Source organism: Fistularia commersonii, chromosome 35 (assembly GCF_037954325.1).
Source record: "Fistularia commersonii isolate RoL2024-O1a breed Wild chromosome 35, RoL_Fcom_v1.0, whole genome shotgun sequence".
Classification (NCBI taxonomy): domain Eukaryota; kingdom Metazoa; phylum Chordata; class Actinopteri; order Syngnathiformes; family Fistulariidae; genus Fistularia; species Fistularia commersonii.
This window is the reverse complement of record NC_141318.1, coordinates 3,817,501-3,838,028: the sequence shown is the minus strand read 5'-3', so window position 1 is coordinate 3,838,028 and position 20,528 is coordinate 3,817,501. Positions and strand designations below refer to the sequence as shown.

The 20,528-nt window shown below is 45.3% G+C and overlaps 2 protein-coding genes across 2 annotated transcripts in view; both read left to right on the top strand.

The window, feature by feature from the left end:
* Positions 1–6,967: 6,967 nt before the first annotated feature.
* On the top strand, positions 6,968–13,311 carry pycr1b (pyrroline-5-carboxylate reductase 1b). The gene is made up of 9 exons (XM_086142439.1): positions 6,968–7,107; positions 7,482–7,578; positions 7,779–7,849; positions 8,123–8,302; positions 8,391–8,498; positions 8,790–8,903; positions 9,712–9,804; positions 10,489–10,652; positions 12,451–13,311. The coding sequence occupies exons 2-9, from the start codon at positions 7,512–7,514 to the stop codon at positions 12,626–12,628; spliced, it is 975 nt and encodes a 324-aa protein (XP_085998565.1). The 5' UTR covers positions 6,968–7,107; positions 7,482–7,511; the 3' UTR covers positions 12,629–13,311.
* A 3,478-nt stretch (positions 13,312–16,789) lies between these two features.
* The window catches only part of mafgb (MAF bZIP transcription factor Gb), a 16,745-nt gene continuing 13,006 nt past the window's right edge, over positions 16,790–20,528 (top strand). Inside the window, exon 1 of the mRNA XM_086142621.1 lies at positions 16,790–16,914. The gene's annotated coding sequence lies outside the window, so the exon portion shown is untranslated. The remainder of the gene's footprint in view (positions 16,915–20,528) is intronic.

Below are 20,528 nucleotides of genomic sequence, written 5' to 3'. Positions count from 1 at the left end.
AATGTGTGATTGTTATTTTTTTTTTTCCAAGAATGTTCACTCGTGTGTTCGCATTGAATAGAGGCTACACGGGTCAAAGGTCAAATACGTCGAGAGCTCTCCATCCCTGCCGGTGATGCTTCTGTTTTTACCTCTATGTTTCTTTTTCTTCCTTACGGTGAGCGATAATTTTAAAAGCATTTACTTTCTGTTTGTGTCTGCTCGTAAACAGCTGGATTGAGAGGATGCATCAAAATGAAAATAATATTATTTCTTGTGTTCAGATGAATGTTCAATGGCAGGTTCAAGCACTCATTTTTACCGCAGGTCCTGGTTCGGACTTCACTCACTCGCCGCGCTCTCCCTGCTCTGAACTTCGTCGCATTCCGTCCGTCTAATCCCATAATCCACGTGGGAACGAACCGTAATGAGTCCCCGGCAAGGACCGCCGCGAAAACCGTCTCCGATATCGGGGCGGGGATGGGGAGGGGGAGCGTTCCCAATCTGTCTAAAGCTTCGCTGGGAGTTTTTCAGATTTGCATTTTAATTAATTACTGCCAATTTCTGAGTTGGAATGAGTGGATCTGAAGGGGGTTGAAAACGATAACGGTAGTTTTGGAAACTGGAAAAACCTTTCCTTGTTTGCGAATAAGGGTAATCTGGCTGCGTGATGCCTTCACCGACTCCGTGATCCGTGGAGATTTCATCCGGCGGCCGAGGGTCGGCGCTTGCGTGTCGGCAACGGAGGAACGGGGCGAACAATCCGCTCTGCTGTCAGGAACCTTGTGCTCCCTGGACCTTGCAGCTGATCCATCTTTAGCTCTTATCTCACCCCTCACTCTCTGCAGGCTTCTGTCTTAAACATAGCCGTCCACACACACACACACACACACACACACACACACAGTGTGAGTGATCTTTGACAAAGACAGGCTGCGACAGGTGTCCATCAGAAACGATTCAGCCTGGTTCTCGCGGCCGGGGAGGCGGGGGGGCGCAAAAAAGGGAAAACGGATTGAAACATATCCCCCGCGGCGCACCCTGCTGACGCCGGCTTCCCCCGTCGTCCCCCAGCTTCCCCCTCGAGGCTGAAGGATCCCGTTGTGCCAAACGTTTAAAGGGAATTTCAACGCTCCCTGCAGCGGCTTCTGGTGGAAAGTAAGGATTTTGAACCTGCAGCCAAACAGACGCACTGGTGTTACACCTCACAATTATGATCTTCCGACACTGAGTTTGTTTGTGTGTTTGTGTGTGTGTGTGTGTGTGTGTGTGTCGCCCCTGCAGGATTCGTCACGCACGCTCACATTCAGGGGTCAAAGGTCAGAGATCTGTCAGCGAGTGTCATCTTGGCTTCTCCGCGGAATCATGAAATCTTTGTTTGGGATTATTTCCATGATTGTCGTCGCTGGCGCGACGCAGTCCAGAAACGGCGGACACCCTTCGCTGTCTGCAGGTGTGAATTACAGTATCTGTGATTGACGGGCGACCTGGCCGGGTTAAGCCCCGCCTCTTGTTCAGAGACGGCGGCGATTGGCTCAAGCTCTCGTCCCCGCCGCCCCGCGATCAAGACAGGCTGTGTGCAGCAGATAGCGAACGGATGAAAGCGCTCTATTGGTTTTAAGCTCGGAAGTGAAAGCTGACATGGCGCCGGGCGCTCCTGCTGCTATTTTAATTCTTATTTTATTTTATTTTTTTTTATTGTACGCCGCTGATGTCACTCAGCCTTGTTTCAGACTGCAGGAGGGAGACGTCTGAACGCCGGGGAAAAGATTGGCTGTCTATCTGTCATGGTAACAACATAGTAAATATACTCCACTCTTTTTCAACAAAGCTGAACCGCTCTCTCCCTTACACACACACACACACACACACACACACACACACACACACACATATACAATTTTCCTCGTTCCACTCCTGTTCTTAAATTTTAAATTGTCAAACTCACACAGGCAAGGACACACACACACACACACACACATTCTCTCTCTCTCTCTCACACACACACACATTTTTTTGAGTTCCATTCTTGTTCTGAAAACTTAAATTGTCATGCCCACACAGACACAGGGACACACACATGTACACACACACACACAATTTTAGGAGTCCCACTCTTAAATCTTAAATTCCCACACACACACACACACACACACACACACACACACACCTCGGGGCCCTAATCACTGCCAGCAACACTTCTTTTTTTGTGAACCTTTCACTGACATCCGCCTGTCACCGTGCAGGGTGGGGGTGGGTGGTGCGCATGCGCAGGTTGGGGGTTTTGGGGGGCTGCTGTTTGATTTGTTCGCTGTTGTATTTTTAATAAATCTCACGGGGTTTTGTCAGGGAAAAAAAAAAAAGAAAGAGCAAAAGATGGAATGAGTGTTGTCACGCCTCGGCGCACACGCAGTGTCTGAGTGATGGATAGAACAGAGGCTGGCGGCGGGAAAACGGCTATGTACGTGTGTGTGTGTGTGTGTGTGCATGTCACAGAAGCAAACGGAGTCGCAGCTTTTCTGAGAAGCTTGTTTGCAGATAGTGTTAGGAGAGCACTTCCGGAAGTAGATCCACAAATAAAAGAGGAGCTGGTTATTTTTTTTTTTTTTTTGGTTTTTGTCTTTTGATTTTATTTATCGAGTGTTTTTGATGCACGCTGTGCGCAGGGACCCCCTTTTTCTCCCCCCTTTTCTCTCCCGCTGCACCGTCTGACAGTGTTTGACGAACCACAAAACCAAAAAGTTCCAAAAGGTCCTTGAAAAAATAAAACCTCTAAATAAACCAAAATAAAAACGTATTTCTGTTATTCTGTTGTTTTTCTGTTGTTGTTTTTTCTATGATTTCATTTTAATTTTATTTTTTTTATATTGCATTGCCAAGCAGGGAAATATGGATAAAATAGAACAAATCTATGGAGGGTCGGGGTAATGATTCTAAAATAACGCAAATTAAGATTAAAATGTGCTCAAAAAGGAATATAAGAAAAAGAAAATTATTGAAAAAAATGTGGTAATTTCAATTTACACAAAGCAATTTTAAACGGAAATATCTGGATTTTTCCATGTTTGATGGAAATGTTTCCATGTTCCATAATTTTATTGAAGGCTGTTTTTCTTTTGTTTTTTTTAATGTCAGATGTGCTTCTAATGGCCCGGTTAATCATTTTAATTTATTTGTGTGTTTATTTCTGTTCTGATTTTGCAAGCTGGAAAACTATTGAAGTGTATGGTTAAATTCAGACTGGCAGTTAACGGAATTGTAAGTGTGTTCTCCGAGTTCTCCTGTCTGACTTCTACGTCCTTCTCCCACAATTCAAAAACAGTCCGTAGATTCATTGACAAATGAGAATTAGAGGGTTGGACGTCTGTCAGGTGACAGATCCACGCTTCTCGCCCCAACGTCAGCTTGAATTGGCTCCAGTTGTGCCGGCAATGAATGTATGTACCCGAACAAAATTACTTGAGTGATTTCGAGAAGCCGGCAATAACAAGGTAAGATGGTCCTATATGAGTCCCACAGTTTAGAAATTCAGCGTTAACAGCAAAGCCAGTAAGGTTCTAACAACTAAGAGGTCTAGAATGCCAACTCGTCACATTTTAGAAAGGTTGTCTCGGTGACGTTGCGCCGGATCTATATACTTACTTATTTAAAAACTCCCGAGTGACTTTGTGAAATGCGATTTTTTTGATTTTCCCTGTCATTTAGTCCATCTGTGCTGCGTGTAGGCTGTACATGAAACGGGAGATCCACACCGCTTGGACGTCTTCGGGTCGGTTGATGCAAACCGGGCTGATGTCACTCCTTGAAACTGACAGCAGGAGGAAGGAGATCCTCACAGCTGGTGCTTTTTTGCAGCCCTGCCTTGAAATATATATATATATTTCTATATATATATATAGAAATATATATATATTAAGAGAGAGAGAGAGAGAGAGAGAGAGAGAGAGGCAGGATCCCTCTGCAGTCTGCATTCCTGTCCTGCAGCACTGGGAAAAAATAAAGTGCAAACTGTCCCTGAAAGGAGATGCATTGGCAAAGGGTAAACTCATTTCCGGCTTCGCCTTCATGAGAGAACAAGGGGAGGAGAAAGGCAAAGGAGGAACTTCTGTGTCAGACTGACAGTTATAGGAACAAGTTCACGGCCAATGTTGAGGGCATGTATTATTGAATCGGCGGGGGGATGAAGCCGACCTGTATTCAAATTGGGTGGCTCGTTAGCGTGCCCTCCGTCCTGTTCCCGCTCTATCCGGGATTCTGTCAGATCTGAGGGATAAGAGAGAAGCCCCGTCTCCCCGTCAGCATGACAGGCCCGTATTCAAATTCGGCTCCCTCGGATACCGCCGGCCACTCGGTCTCCTCCGAGCCGCGGCTTTCACATCTTAGCGCACCTGCAGGGCCTTCCGCCGTTTCATCACCTTTTCTGTTTAAAGCAGGAAATCTGACGCTGATGGTGTTTGTCCTGACTTGAAACTAAAAAGGTGAAGCTGCCCTCTATATGGGATCTTCCAGAATCAGGAAGCAGGCGGTTATCATCGCAGATCCATCACAAACTATCCCTCTGGTTAGAGGTTCAGATCACTATCAGACAGAGGAACATCTCTTTCCCCCAAGCTATCACTCTTAGTTGGCGTGTCATACATAAACAAGTCCATTTCCTCCAGGATCAATAAAGTATTTCTGATTCTGATTCTGAATACCATTTGGACCTGATCGTCTTCTTCTTCTTTTACTTTTTGCTTTTCTCTGCAGGGGTCGCCACAGCGAATCAGCCTTCTCCATCTAACCCTATTCCCTGGATCCTCCTCTCTTACACCAACTACCTTCATATCCTCTCTCATTTCATCCATGAATCTTCTCTTTGGTCTTCCTCTAGACCTCCAATTCCAGCGTCTCTCTACCAATATATTCGCTATCCCTCCCTTATACATGACCCAACCATCTCAGTCTGGCTTCTCTGACCTTCTCTCCAAAACATCTAACATGTGCTGTTCCTCTGATGGACTCATTCCTGATCCTATCCATCCTGGTCACTCCCAAAGAGAACCTCAACATCTCCATCTCTGCAACCTCTTGCTCTGCCTCCTGATTTTCGTCATTGTAACTGTTTCCAGTCCATACAGCATTGCTGGTCTCACCCCTGTCTTGTACACATTTCCTTTCATTCTGGCTGATAGTCTGCTATCCCATATTACACCTGACACTTTTCTCCACCCATTCCAACCTGCTTGAACCCATTTTTTTACCTCTTTTCCACAATCTCAGTTACTCTGGACTGTTGACCCCAAGTACCTGAAATCCTCCAGCTTCTTGATCTCCACTCCCTGTAGTCTCACCGCTCCACCCGGGTTCCTCTCACTCACACACATATATTCCCTCTTCCTGCAACTGCCTTTCATTCCTCTCCTTTCCAGTGCATACCTCCACCTCCACCTCCCCCTGAACCTGTTCCCTGCTCTCGCTACAGATCACAATGTCATCTGCAAACATCATGGTCCATGGAGATTCCTGTCAAATCTCATCTGTCAGCCTGTTCATCACCAATGCAAACAAGAAGGGGCTCAGAGCTGATCCCTGATGAAGCCACACCTCCACCTTGAACTTCTCTGTTACACCGACAGCACACCTCACCACTGTCTCACAGCCAGCATACATGTCTTGCACCAGTTTAACATACTTCTCTGCCACTCCAGATTTCCTCATACAATGCCAGAGTTCCTCTCTCAGCTCCCTGTCTTGTGCTTTTTCTAGTTTTTACCCGATCATAACCTGCTCAAATTCACATTACATTTGGATCAAACTGCAGACTTTTTATCACATCACATTAAACGGTGCCCATTAATTAATTAATTCCTCTTAATTCCTCTTCCTTCAGCCACAGGGAATCTTCAAATATTTGCACTTAAGACCTTAAAACACTTTATAGCCTTGACTTTGACACTTTATAGTTTTATTTGTATTTCTTATTCTCCCTCCTTTTTTTTTTTTACTGGTTATACAATTTCCTACTATTATTTATTATTGTTATGTTTTACTTGAAACTTTGGCACAACAATTTCCTTCGAGATAAATAAAGTTGTTCTTGTTTTTATTCTTATTCTTATTGTACACATTGTGATACAGTACAATTACCCACTGTAATATACACACTGTATGTGCACAGACATGTTCATGCAGATTCTGTTCATCTCTTTGCACCTTTACACTGACCTTTTTCATATGGTAAACAACTAGACTATATTTACACATTGTACATTGCAGTACTGCATTGTTTGGCATCCTCTTGTCTATAAAGTCAATTCTGAATATAAGATCGAGTCTAAAACCCTCCAGTTCAACGAGCCATCTGATTAATGATTAATTTACCTGTTCAACTCTGTTTTTTTTTTTAACCCCCGCAAAAGAGTTACATGTTTGCCCTTTTTTTTAAAATGCAAATACACCAAGCGTTGCATCATGTGCACAACTCACCCTGGAGTGCGAAGGGTGAATGACCACATACGGCACATGTTTGCCGAATGCACCCAACAATTAAACGTAACATTTCAAAACAGTGGGTTGATATTTTATAGGATGCTCTGCGTGTGCATGTGTGTGAAATGAGGGCTTGGGGGACTCAAAACAGCCAGGAGGCATCTTTATAGTTGCATATTCAGCAGAAAGACGAATTATGTTGCTTTTATGGTGTTTATAAAGCGAGGAGATCAGAGCCCGGGCTTTTCTCCTCCGGCTGGACTAAACATACAAGCTTGTCCAAATAGACTGTCATTTTACTGCATCATAATCACTAGTGAGTTATAAGAGAGGCTTTTCACTGTACATTTGACCTACTTTCCCTCCAGGCCGCTCCATCGGACACACCGTGTCGACTGATGCAACGGGGCGGGACGCACGACCAAGTTCCGCCCATATCTCCATTCTAGAGATCCCATTGGTTAGTGGCTGTAGCCGCTCTTTTCTGATTGGCTAGCCCGGCGTTACGTTCTTAGCTTGTAGCAGTCGGAGAGGTGAGTACAAAAAAGGAAGCCACGTTGACACAAAAAGTGTTTCCTGGCGTTAGAAAATTACAGCCAGTCTGAGAGACTACATCTGTCAGCCGACGAGTCCCAGCGGAAACATCCAGGAATAAAGGTATCTATCTCTTTTTCGAACGAATTTCTTGTATTTGTCTTTCAGCCCGCGGCGGCCGGCGTTCGCTAACGAATAGGCTATGCTAGCTAAGGACGGACAGCATATTATATCTTTAATCCCGGTTTCCTCTTAAAAAACACACCGAATTGCAATAAAACGGCCGAATCATTTTCATTACAAAGCATTTTCATTACTGTTAGTGTTACTTCAAAAGAACCCCGACATAATCCAACCCACCGGTGCGTCATTAATTTGTGAAATTATGTAAAGCGACCAGGTAACTTAACCAAATACTCTTCTGTGTGTGGGTGTGTTAGTGATGGATTCTGGTTTCCCACTGAGGTGTTAATTTTAATTTCTTCTCTTTCCTGCAGGGCGGAGAGGCCACATCACCTTTGGCTGAGATGAGTGTCGGGTTCATCGGAGCGGGCCAGCTGGCTCATGCCCTGGTGAAGGGCTTCACGGCAGCAGGTGAGGACTGGAATTAAGCTTTGCACTGGGAAGGATTTTAAAAACAAGCACTCTGTCCTTTTAAACACCATTATTTTTCTTTGATCACATTCCAACTGCAGCTATTCACATGTGCACAACACATCGCATACTCAATAATCCAGTTATTACTCATCACTGATACCCGGTGTCTCTCTATCTTCTCCAATCTCCCTTCCCAGGTGTGATTGCGACACACAGGATAACCGCCAGCTCCCCGGACACTGACCTGCCCACTGTGGCGGGACTGAGGGTGAGAACACCGCGTCGGGTCGTGTGGTGATTACTTAAAAGAAACGGGTCCATCAATACAGGAATTGAAAAGGGGTGGGGTCATCTGACTGGAAGCATTTATTGACAGAAGAATACTGCAGAGCTGCCTTCATGTAAAGATGTGTCATAAACATAAATATCCTCAATTGAAACCTTGCAAATTAGAAAAACAAACCCTGATATTAAAAAAATGCGTACAATCTATGGATGCTTGTCAGAAAGGATACAATCTATTCTCCTTCCCCTCCTTTAGAAACTGGGCGTGAACTTGACAACAAGCAACAAAGAGACGGTCAGTAAGAGTGACGTGCTCTTTCTCGCCGTGAAGCCCCACATCATCCCCTTCGTCCTGGACGAGATCGGACCAGACATCGAGGACCGCCACCTCATTGTCTCCTGTGCGGCTGGTGTCACCATCAGCTCCATAGAGAAGGTCCGCCTCCCTCGCCTTTGCCCTCCCGACCTCACCATATTGCCCCTCTGCTGTGCTCACCGTGTCTCCCGCTCTGTTTAATCCACAGAAACTGCTTCAGCACCGCCCGGCACCAAAGGTCATGAGATGTATGACAAACACCCCAGTGGTGGTGAGGGAAGGCGCCACAGTGTACGCCACGGGGACCCATGCCGAGGTAAATGGGCGAGGGCGAAGATGTTGCAAAAACTGATGATTAAATCAATACAAATCGATAGATTTGTGTGTGTGTGTGTGTGTGTGTGTGTGTGTGTGTGTGTGTGTGTGTGTGTGTATGTGTGTGTATGTGTGTGTGTGTGTGTGTGTGTGTGTGTGTGTGTGTGTGTGTGTGTGTGTGTGTGTGTGTGTGTGTGTGTGTGTGTGTGTGTGATATGTAGCTCAACTCTAGTGGATGGGTGCTGTGTGTGATATGTAGCTTAACTCTGGTGGATGCTCACTCTTCTTTTAGGTGGAGGATGGCAAGTTGCTGGAGCAGCTGATGGCCAGTGTGGGTTTCTGCACCGAGGTGGAGGAGGACTTGATCGACGCGGTCACCGGACTGAGTGGTAGCGGCCCAGCCTACGTAAGTAGTCAAAGGCGATGGGTTTGCTTGAAATTTCAAAGCCTGGTGAGTTCAGTTGAAGAGGGTTAAAGCCCTGGAAGCTGGGACAGATCTGTGGGTCGGGGGCTGAGTTTATATTCGCCCGGCATTAAATGGCAGGAGGTGACATAAGAGGTAAAGGGAGCACGGAGGCCTGGTTACACTTGGAGCTGCAGGAATGGCTGTTAACGTTCTGTTTGCTATTTTCAGACGCGAGCTGCGTCCAGTGCATTTGATGGAAGTAAAGTACTATAAACATCAGAACTCATTTAAAATTATTTTTAAAAGGTGTGTTTATGTTTGTGTCAGTATAAAAAGAATGTCAATCCTGGACTCCTGACTCAGCAAGCTGTCAAACCTCATTATGATTAATGGATGATGTTTCTGTTACCCTCTTCACTCACGCTGCTGCTCGTTTAGCAATGTGCCTTGCAGCAGCTTCTGATGCTAATGGTAGCTTAGACACACACAGACAAAAATGCTGTTCTGTCTCCTCTGTCAGCGCAGTGCTCAACATGAATACTAAATCCCTTTTATGATAAATCTCTTCATCTCCATTAATGCCATCGGAATCCAAGTTCTTAAGCTGTTTTAAATCGTCTTGAGTGCAGTATTTCGATCAATCATTGGGTGCCAGTTAATGATGGCTGTTTTTCGAAATACTTATTTGTAGGTCTATCTGTCCTACCCTGGAGAACATGACGGTGTCACAGCCCAATTGTGGAGGATTCAACCGTTGAACCATCGCTTGGGAGGAAATCGCTAATGTGTGTATGTTTTGCTCAAACAGGCGTTCACAGCCCTGGATGCCCTTGCAGATGGAGGAGTGAAGATGGGTCTGCCCAGGAGACTGGCCGTGAGGCTCGGAGCTCAGGCCCTACTGGTCAGTTGTGTGTGTGTGTGTATGTGCGTGCGACTCACGTACGTGTGTGTGTGTGTGTTTTCCTGCCCCTCCCCCCCCCCACAAAAATGGATTCCCCAGAGATACCAGGGGTCCGTCTGTTTAGATGCTGAGAAAACACCCTGCCCTCTTTGCACACAACATTCTACTGTTTTGTCATTGTAGACTTCAGTTCAGAGAAACATAGAAGCTCCAGCATTAAGGCCTGCAAAGTCTTTAGCTACTTCGATTAAAAACACACACTTACATCATAGCAATGCAGCGTCGGCTTCTGTCTGCAGTTCTGTTTGAATTATTCTCCACCGGAGACTTTACAGATTTTAGTTCAGAGGGGAAAAGACCGGCGACCTTCATTTCCCCCCTGCGTTTGCACACACACAACGCTCACTGCATCACAGCTCAGCCTTTTCACGAGCCAGACGGGGGGAAATCTCAAGATTTTAGGAAGATCATCATTTGTGATTTCTAATTATAATCTATATGCGCTCCAGTGACCTGTTCCCAGAAGTGTATTTGAAGCTGACTATGTACAACCAAAAAATCCTGACAGGCAGTTTTGTTGCCAAGTACGGTGACTACAAAGATGGTCGACTTTCATAAATGATCAATAACTTCTCCTATTTAAACCGCTCAACTTTAATTTTCCCTCCCTCTGCTCCTCTGCAGGGGGCGGCCAAGATGCTGCTGGAATCAGAGCAGCACCCCGGCCAGCTGAAGGACAACGTGTGCTCGCCAGGCGGCGCCACCATCCACGCCCTTCACGTCATGGAGAGCGGTGGCTTCCGCAGCCTCCTGATCAACGCTGTGGAGGCCTCCTGTATCCGGACACGGTAAGTCAAGATTCAAAGTGTTTATACTCATGCGCACTGTCTGAAAATGTGCTTTCCTGCACAAGGAAATTCTTATTTTTCTGTCCACAGTGCAGCCAGATAGGTTGTAATTAATCAAAATGCCGTAATTTCCGGACTATTGAGCGCACCTGAATATAAGCCGCACCGGCTAAAAATCTATAGATGTATGTGTACATACATAAGCCGCACTGCAGGTGTCCACGTTGTAACATGATATATTTCCACAGAATTTTTTTTTTAGCGTTTTAATTTAATACATAACGGTAATTTCATTGGTTTGATGTGACGAGGCAAAATGTTTTGGCGGTATGAAGCTCTCCAAAAATCCATAAATTAGCTGCATCATTGTTTAAGCCGCAGTGTTCAAAGCGTGCGAGGAAAAAGCAGCATCTTATAGTCTGGAAATGATGGTACCTTTTAATAAATAATATTCATTAAAGATAAATATAAATAAATGGTTGTAACCAGATATTCACAGACATGTAAACATTATTAGAAATGTAAATTAGCAAGATGTGCAAGTTAAAGTTGAGTACAGTTTTGAATGTGCAAACTCTCAAAGTCCAGATGCAGGTTTGATGCAGACAGTTTAAATAGACAGCAAAGTTACATGAACAGTTGAGTCCAGCCCGGCTTTGGTAGAACAAGTTCCTTACTCGTGTGGTTCAACATTTCCCACTGCCGTTCCTCCGGCCAGAGGGTAGGAGTGTGGGCAGTCTGTTGGGGTGGCCGTGGTCCTTGCAGATGGAGGCGGCTCTCCTGTGGACTCTGGTGGTAGATGCTCTGAGTCGATGGTCGATGAGGCTGAGGATATATCACTGTTTGTGATGGCTGAAGCCCTGACACACTGGGGTCTGCCAGTCAAGAGACAGTCACAGAAGGTGGGGGCCGAGGATAGATATTTTGGAAGGGATGACCGTGTTTAAGGAGGACGGAGAGCGAACCAGTAGTATTTTTAGGGTGGGATCGCCTTCGGTCATCTGCTCAGAGGACTCTCCAAAGTCTAGATGAAATGATTGTGATGCAGTGAAAAACTGAAGTTCTCCGAGTCACATGATTTTTGCGACGTGTGCAGCCGGGAAGCTTTCTCTAGAAGGGATCGGACGCGATCCTGCAACGAGGTTCTCGGTTCCAGCTGTTGACCCGATTCTCTCTGTAAGGAGTCTTCATGTTCTTCCTGCCTTCCTCCCTCTGCCCAAAAACAGACTCTAAATTGTCCGCAGTCATGAATACTGGATGTCTCCATAGGCGGCTCTGTGATTGACAGCTGACCCGTTCCACTTAAACCCCGCCTCTCGCCCCATTGACAGCTGGGATTGGCTCCACATCCTCCCGTCACAGGACGGGCATTAGTGATGGTGAAGGAGTGAATGAATTATTCTCCCGCATTATCGTATTTTTATTTCTTTGACAGTCACCTTCTGCAAATCGCCCAACCATTACTTCAATTTCCTTTTTTTTTTCCTTACCATTTCTTGACTGTCCTGATGAGACTGGCACCTGGCCAAAGCAGTTACACCACAAAGCTGTGAGTTTTGATGATGATTTTTGCCTGCAGGCTGAACGGACGTGTTCCTTCATGAGTTTCTTTGGGGTTACTGTTGCCTGGTAGCACCACTGGAGTACTGCGTTACCCGCAATCCTGAAAAGACGACACTAATGTTTGATAGGTGGAGCTGGCTGCTAGCATCAATACTGCTAAATAAATTTTGAGTCTGGGCGTGTGTGTTGGAGATGACCTCAGTCTGACACCAGGTTCTCTTCTCTCCTCTTCAAGGGAGCTGCAGTACCTGGCCGACCAGGAGCGCATCTCTCCTGCCGCCATCAAGAAAACCACGCTGGACCAAGTGCTCCAGCAGCCAGGGGTCGCCGTCAGCGGTGTAGCAAACGGAAACGGCAGGTCGGGACTTAGCCTGTTCAATACCCGCAGCTCTGGGATCAAGAAGAAGAACTGAGCGCAGACCGAGGGACATTAGCACACACACACACATACCGCAGTCCCGTCTACATACCAAAGCAAACAAACACACAACCTGACAGAACTCTGACTCAGAACTTATTTGTCATCAATTACATAAAACTTGGCCAAATAATTTATTCACGCCTGAGCGTACCTTGGATGTTACCTGGAACCCCCCCTGGCTCCCACAGGACCAGGCTGCTTGACGACCAGGCGTGGTTCGACCACCTTGATACCAGCTGCTGTCTCACTTTTTTTTTTTTTTTTTTTTTTTCATTTCAAATAAGGACGTTTTAGTTTGGCCAGCGGTTTCATGCCGCTGGCAGACTGAACATGGATTGACTGAAGGAAGAAAGGGGAAAAAATATCACTCTGCATACAAATGCTCTCCTCTTCACAGATATTTTGAAACTTTTACTGTTTTTATACCATTAAGGTGCATCTCATACCTACCCCCACAGGGGGAAGGCCGTGTTACACACAGCTCTCCGTAAACTAACCTTAAGGTAATGTACTTAAGGTGTGATATAAGTTTGTGGAATCGAGCCGTCCTTATCTTTTCTTTTTTTTTCCTCTTGTAAAGCTCTGCTTGTTTTTAACTTTGGTCTACTGTTATGTTACAGTTGGCGTATCCTTCAGTTTGTATGATAGACGGCAATAAAGGAGAGCACTTCAAGACCTGGCCTGCACTTCCTTTGTCACCTGTTGTCCCTCTCTGGGTTCTCTATGGAGAACCAACCCTTTGTTCCTGCCACGGCCTGCAGGTGGCGCCACGAGAACAACACCTTGCAGAGCTTGGGGGGGTGATTTCAAACTGCCCCCCCCACACACACGCACACACACACACACACAAACACCACACACTATGCATGTACCTGCTCTGTGGACACCACAGCAGCTCCAGACAACTTGTGTGTGCAAGCCTGGAAAATAGGGAGTTTTTTTAAAACACCTCATTACCTGAGCAGCTGCGAAATTAAAGGTTTTTTTAGGTTCTTTTTTTTTTTTGCGTGCGGGATTAGCGGACGCCGTGTCGTGTCTGCGGGAGATAATGCAGGGGCACGGCGGTGAAGTTGGATGACGGAAGAAGAGCGACGTCCTCAAGATAAGTGAACAATTGACAGCACTTTTAGGATTACTCCCCCCCCCACACACACACACACACACACACCTCCCATCGGCACTGAAGGCTGTTTATTTGACCCATCACCACCTACACACACACACAAAAGCAATTCTCTGCCTGCTCAGTCTGTTAAGATTAACCCCAACTTTATTACTATTAGTATAATTATTATTAGGTTTTTTTTTATGTTTTGTGCACAAATAAGAACCCTTGTACCAACTTTTGGCAACAGGGATGCGCAAGCTGTCAATCGTCTCAAGGGGAGGGGGCACACAAACCTGGGAATGGAGAGTTGATGGTGTGTGTGTGTGTCCAGGGCGAGGTTTTCCATCCACATGTATGACCAGATGCTCCCTGTCATCCCCGTTCAGTCACTGTAGTCATTGACCTTTGCAGTAATACGGCAGTTGTTTGCATGTGGCACCAAGGCCTGGACAACAACACCCCCTCTCCTCCCGCAGCCCCAAACCACCAGCAGCACCAGCACCAAGATGAGTGAGTAGATGAAAGTGTCTTCTGTCCTCTCCTTCCTCAATCACCACCTCTAAACATCCACCCAAATCCTCTCTTGAAATAGGAAGAAAAAGTGACAGGCGAGGTTTGATCGTCTTCCATCCACAGACTGCGCACGACTACTTTTGTCTGAGAGTGCATGTCTATGATCGGTGGGCTGATAGCAGTATCAGCCCCACACAGATGTCAGGTGAATCCTCCACAAAAAAAAAGAAAAAGAGAAGGGGGGGTGCCTTGCATGGGGAACCCCTCCCCCCACAAACACACACACACTCATACTGACCCACAGCTCCCAGGGATCCTCAGCGCGTGCATGAGCTTGGTGCAGATGTGCACAAAGGTGGTGGGGTGGGATCAGCGTCTGTCCCGGATTGTCATCTAAAAGTGGCATGTGGACTGGTTTCAGAACCAGAAGTGCTATAATTCTACTTTAACAGGATGTGAACGCAACTTTTGTCTCAATCCATGACAAAGATCGGCTACTGATACATCGATCAGCTGGTGGACTTGTGTTGATATGTAAACAATAACTTTTAACACATGTCAGATCCTCATCGCAAATCAGCTCCGTGCGTGTGCGCATGCGGTTTTATCTCCATACAGAGGAGTCATTTAACATTCACATGTATTTAACCAAAATTCCCAAAGAGAAAGGAAAAAACACATTCTGCTCCTTTCCGAATCACAATACCCGGGTTGATCAGTGCATCTTCATCTGGGATTGATGCCAAGACTTTCTGTCTGGCAGGCAACTGGTGTGGAGATACTAATGTGTGTGTGTGTGTGTGTGTGTGTGTGTGTGTGTGTGTGTGAACTCTCTATTCACTTCAAGTGTATACATGAGAGGGTGGTCTTGCCTGATGATGTCATCAGTTCACGGATGTCGATCGTGGGATCGTTCCTATTCATACTCTGTATTTATAAGTTCAAATTCAATAATATTTGGATTTCTTTTGTTTGAAATCCATAAATGTGAATGTAGATTGTAGCAAAGAAGATGCAATTTGATCCCAGAATCAAATTGTTTGCTTCTGGTGGTGCAGAACATTATTCATTTTTTGTTGTTGTGACTTCCAGCCCAACTTAATATGACTGAAAGCATACATTTTGGACAGGAAGTCAGTTTTGATGTCATTTCAATGAAGACCAGCTTTTTGAAGAGGTGATTGGAGCCCATGGAGGCCTGTTTACTATCTTGCGTGTCTTTTCACTTCAACAGTTTCATATAGGTGAAGTATATTCCTAAAAAAACAAATAAATTAAGGGAACACAGAAACAACACAATGTAAGTCAAAGTCAATCACACTTCTGTGAACTCAAATTGTCCACTTGGGAAGCAACACTGATTCATTTTGACTTGTTTAAAGGACATAACATCAACGTTGGATCAGCCTGTAGTGTGTTTTGCCACTTTCATTTGGAGCGTGACTCTAAATCCAGACATCCATGGGTTAATTCAGTTGATTTCCATTGATCATTTTTGTGCAATTTTTTTAGCACATTCAACTATGTAAAGAACAAAGTATTTCATAAGAATATTTCATTCATTCAGATCTAGGATGCGTTATTTTAGTGTTCCCTTTATTTTTTTGAGCAGTATTTATAGAGAGAGAGACACACATAACTCTTGTAAACACTTGCTGATTTTTGGTCACTTGTAGCTTACGTTGAATTGTGTCAAGCTTAGACTGTTATTTACTATTTATTTTATTTGTTCACCTATCTGCCATAAATTGAGAGATAGACACACACACACACACACACACACACACACACGCATAAAGACAGACACAGGCATGCACAAACACACTTCCAATCACAAACACATGTACATCTGTCTCTTTATAGCTACTGTATATAAGCTAGCAAGCTAACAAGCTATCATTGTATACATGAAGAAATGAATGTGTGTAAAAAGAGAATAGCAAAACACATTTTCTGATCTAAAAACCTGAAATTTGTCACAACATCAACATAAAGTAAGTCAACAAAAAACAGGGGAAATTAGCAATGAAATTATTCACAATTATTTTGCTATATTTTTTCGGGAGGGGGTGATCAAATTGATTCCACCTTTATTTTTTCATTTCCAGCGGATGACTTGATTATTTTAGTTCTGACTGTTTCCAACAGATTTGCTTTCACTTCCACATCTCCTTACCTTCCCAAACTCTTTCTCCATTATCCGGAAGTAAACAGTCTTTAAAGATATGACGGACGGCAAAGGGTCGAATTTCTCAAAAGTGTTTTTTTGGATCATTCAAGTATTTATTTTTCCACACGTAAAACAAATATAAAAAAACAACAATGTAGTCAGAACAAAAATGTATCGGTCGTGATTCTATCAATAAAATAATGTTTAAAAAAAAATCAATAGTAGTTTGATTGTTGACATGTGTGGGGGTGGGGTTGTCGTGTCTCTTTAAACACGCGTGTCGTAGGTCCTCCATGAATGAAACCACGTGATCAAACATCGTTTGACGTCTCGCGCGCCTTGAACTGGGGAGGGGGGGGGGGGATCGATCCGCGGCGCGCGCGCGAGCAGGGCGAACGTTCCGCCAGCCGGTTCTCCATTCCGTCGGCGGACCGCGAACGGCGAGGGAGCGGCGGTACGAGCGAGCGGCGCCGGCTTGACTTTTCCGGTGAGTCCGCCCCCCGCCGGGCACTCGGTGTGTATTTAAAAAGTACCGAATACCGGGAGGGTGTGTTTTGTTTTTTTTTGTTTTTTTTTTTTGTTTGTTTTTTGCTGAGTGTGCGCGGCCGCCGTTACTGCCGCCGCCGCCGTTTAAAAGGCAGCTAACATTAGTGCTGAATCATCACGGTCCTTGTCGTCATCCGGACCGGGACGGTCGCACGGGCGGCCACAACCGACCGATAGACCGACTGGTGTTCAGACAAAGACGCGCGTTTGCTCCCTGCGTACGGTTTGAAACAAAACAAAACAAGCCATGTGTCGGAATGAGAGGGGCGTCCGGTGAGGCGGAGTCCCGGTGCCGCCGGTCTGTGCCGGGGTTCCCTGCCGTGGGGTATTTAAATTATAAATAAAAAAAGGGGGGGTGTAAGGGAACGTGGGGAACATGTGACCGCGGCGTAACAAGTTAGAGCCCCGGGAACCCGGCTCGGTATCCCCGCTGTCCGCCCTCCGCGGTGCTGAAAGCGGCGGTTCCGGTGAACCGTTGCTCCTTCGCAGGTAAGGACCCCCGAATCTTCCCCCGAACCCTCCCGTCCGGTTCGCTCCACCGGGCTTTGTGCTTGTTTCGTGTACTACACTCTTCACACTCTGTTTGCTCAGTTGACGTTGTGACAAGAACGCAATGTGTAACGGAAATACACAGAATACAAACCGGAATAAACGACACCGTGGTGCCTTCAGGGACCCCTGCGGTTTGAGACGCTGTTTTGACATTTGCTTTGTGTGTGTGTGTGTGTGTGTGTGTGTGTGTGTCCGAGCCTCGCACGACATTCAGGTGACAAACGGGTTCTCTGATATTATTATCATTATTATTATTATTATCATTACTATTATTATTTTTTGCGGAATGGTTTTATTTCCGCGGTTTCCGTCGCGGGCTCGTGCTGATTCATCACAACGCCGTTGGTTTCTGCTCGGAGTCCGCGCGCGAGCCCGAGCGGAGGCACGAGGGAGCCATGGCAACATGGCACCGGGCGGCGCGCGGGCGGACAAAGGTCTGCGCGAGGGAACGGCGAGTTCGGTGCCTATATATGTGAGTGTGTGTGTGTAAAATAGTAATAATAATGATAACAATAATAATAATATTAATTAACGGACCTCCCTCGCTCATGGGTGGCATTCATGTGTTAACGGGACTCGTTTTCCGTTGAGTCTCGAGGGCTGCGATGAACCGGAATGCGTGCGAACGTGAAGCGCGTGCACACGACATGGAATAAACACGGTGGGTTTAACCCCCCCGTACGTTTGTTTATAAACCCCAAACGTTTCAATCTCATACTAAGTGCACATTATGCACTTTGTAATCCCTGCAGCAGATGATAATAATGATAATAATAATAATAATAAAGACGATGGTGATAACAGTAACAATAACAATAATGGTAATAAATGTCCCCCCACGGAACATCATAAAACCCAGTCGGAGTGAACCTGTGCGAGAGCGAAACACATGGGAAGGTGTGTGTGTGTGTATATGTGTGTTTGGGGGAGGTGGGGGGTCGTGGAGAACCCCCCCATTCTAATGACTCCGTATCAGCAGCTTTACTCGGAGTCAGCACTCTGAGGAGTGTATCAAAAGTATGTAGTAAGCAAGTTGGCGAGTACTGTAATAGAGGGTCATAATGATGAAACAGTTGTATCAGTATTGGAGAACCCCCCCACACACACACCACCTCTTTTACTGTCTTTTTTTACTCCCCTAACGCACACACACGCATACACACACAACCTAAGGGGCTAAGCTTTTTATACTCAGTATCAGTATTTAATCAGTGCTTGAAGTGCATTTCTCTGTCAAGTACTTTTCTCCCCCCGCCGCCAGCAACCCCCCCATCCTTCCCTGGTGTTCGCGGTAATTGAACGCTGACCAATGCTTATGTGTGCAACTTTGCTGATGGTGGCGGAGCGGCGAGGCGCACGGAGCAAAAAAAAAAGAAGGGGGTGTAGTGGGGGGAGTAGGGGTGGTGGTGGCGGAGGGGGATGAAGGAAGAATGAGAGATGGGATTTGCGCAGAGATTGAGAACAAGGACCTTTTTGTCTTCAAGGCATTCCCCCGAAAATGCTGAGGCGAAGCAAACGCGCACTCCCGCTTGACAGATGGCGTTTTCACTTGTTACTTACCACAGCTAACCCCCCCCCCCCCATCACACACACACACACACACACTGCCTTGTCGCGTACACTCACGTAAGTGTGTGTATGAGAGTGAGTGCCACAAAGCAGTGGATGTTAGATACTCATGTTGTAATTAGAGCTCTGTCTGTGTGTGTGTGTGGTTTGTGTGTTTATATGTGTCTTTGAGAGCTTGGGTAGAAGTGCACTGTGCGTGTATCCCCCCCCACATTTTGCCCCACTGCTACTCTCTTCCGGTGGCACCTGTTAGAGTCCGCGCATGCGCACAGGTCCGATCCTTTGCCAAGGGGCAAGTTTTAAATCGCATGTCCGTTTGTCCCGGAAACGAAATAAGAACAACTTTTTTACTTCTAAAAAATAAAAAATCTATCTATCTATCTATCTATCTATCTATCTATCTATCTATCTATCTATCTATCTATCTATCTATCTATCTATCTATCTATCTATTCATCTATCTATCTATCTATCTATCTATCTATCTATCTATCTATCTATCTATCTATCTATCTATTCATCTGTCTATCTATCTATCTATCTATCTGCCTGTGTAACTTGAATTCTGTTGTCCTTAATCTTTTTTTTTTGGATTTGTTTTTTTTCTTTTTTTGTTTTTCATGATAATTGGACTCTTCATCCAAATTCCAAACATTTTCAATGTAAGAAACAACATACAGTATATATAGAGAGATATATTTAGGCGAGAAAGCTAATTTCCCCAATGAACAAATACATTTAGAGCTTTTCTAAATAAATCAAACGTGTCGATCATTTTTTTCCTCCTCCTGTCATGAACAGCAGCAGGCCAAAGGTGATTTCCATAATGACAGGTGTGAAAGATAGCTAGGGATTGTGTCTGTGTGTGTGTGGTGGGGCATGTTGTCCCTTTGAGAGAACGTTACGTAAAAATCAAATTTGAAACTTAACAGAGCCGAATAACCCAAATAAAATAAACTAAAACAGTCAGACAGGCTTCATCAGATATTAAAAAAAATCAAGTGGCACTGCCAAAAAAACTGCTTTGAGTACTGGATGTTGTATGTGATACAATGATCCGGAGTGTGTGTTCTTGTCTGACGTTGAAAACTCTTGCTTTTTTCCCCCTCCCTTCCATCCCAACATATCACGGCCTGGGTTTTTGTGTTTGAGAGGAGCACTGCACGCTGTTAGTAATGCTAGATTACACTGGATTGCGCTGGTGTTGGTATTGTGTCCTTCTACTGTGTTTGTGTATGCACGCGCATGTTCGGTGAAAGGCAAATTATCAGGTAGTCATCTCTCAAGCCAGTTTACGCCCAAGATCTGTTTCAGGAAAAAAAAAAGACCTTGCGATGCGTGTAAATTTCTGCAAGTGAGACAGAGAGATGGAAATAGAGATAAAAAGAGAGGGATAACAGAAGAGCGGGAGAGAAGCAGTGGTGCAGATCAATA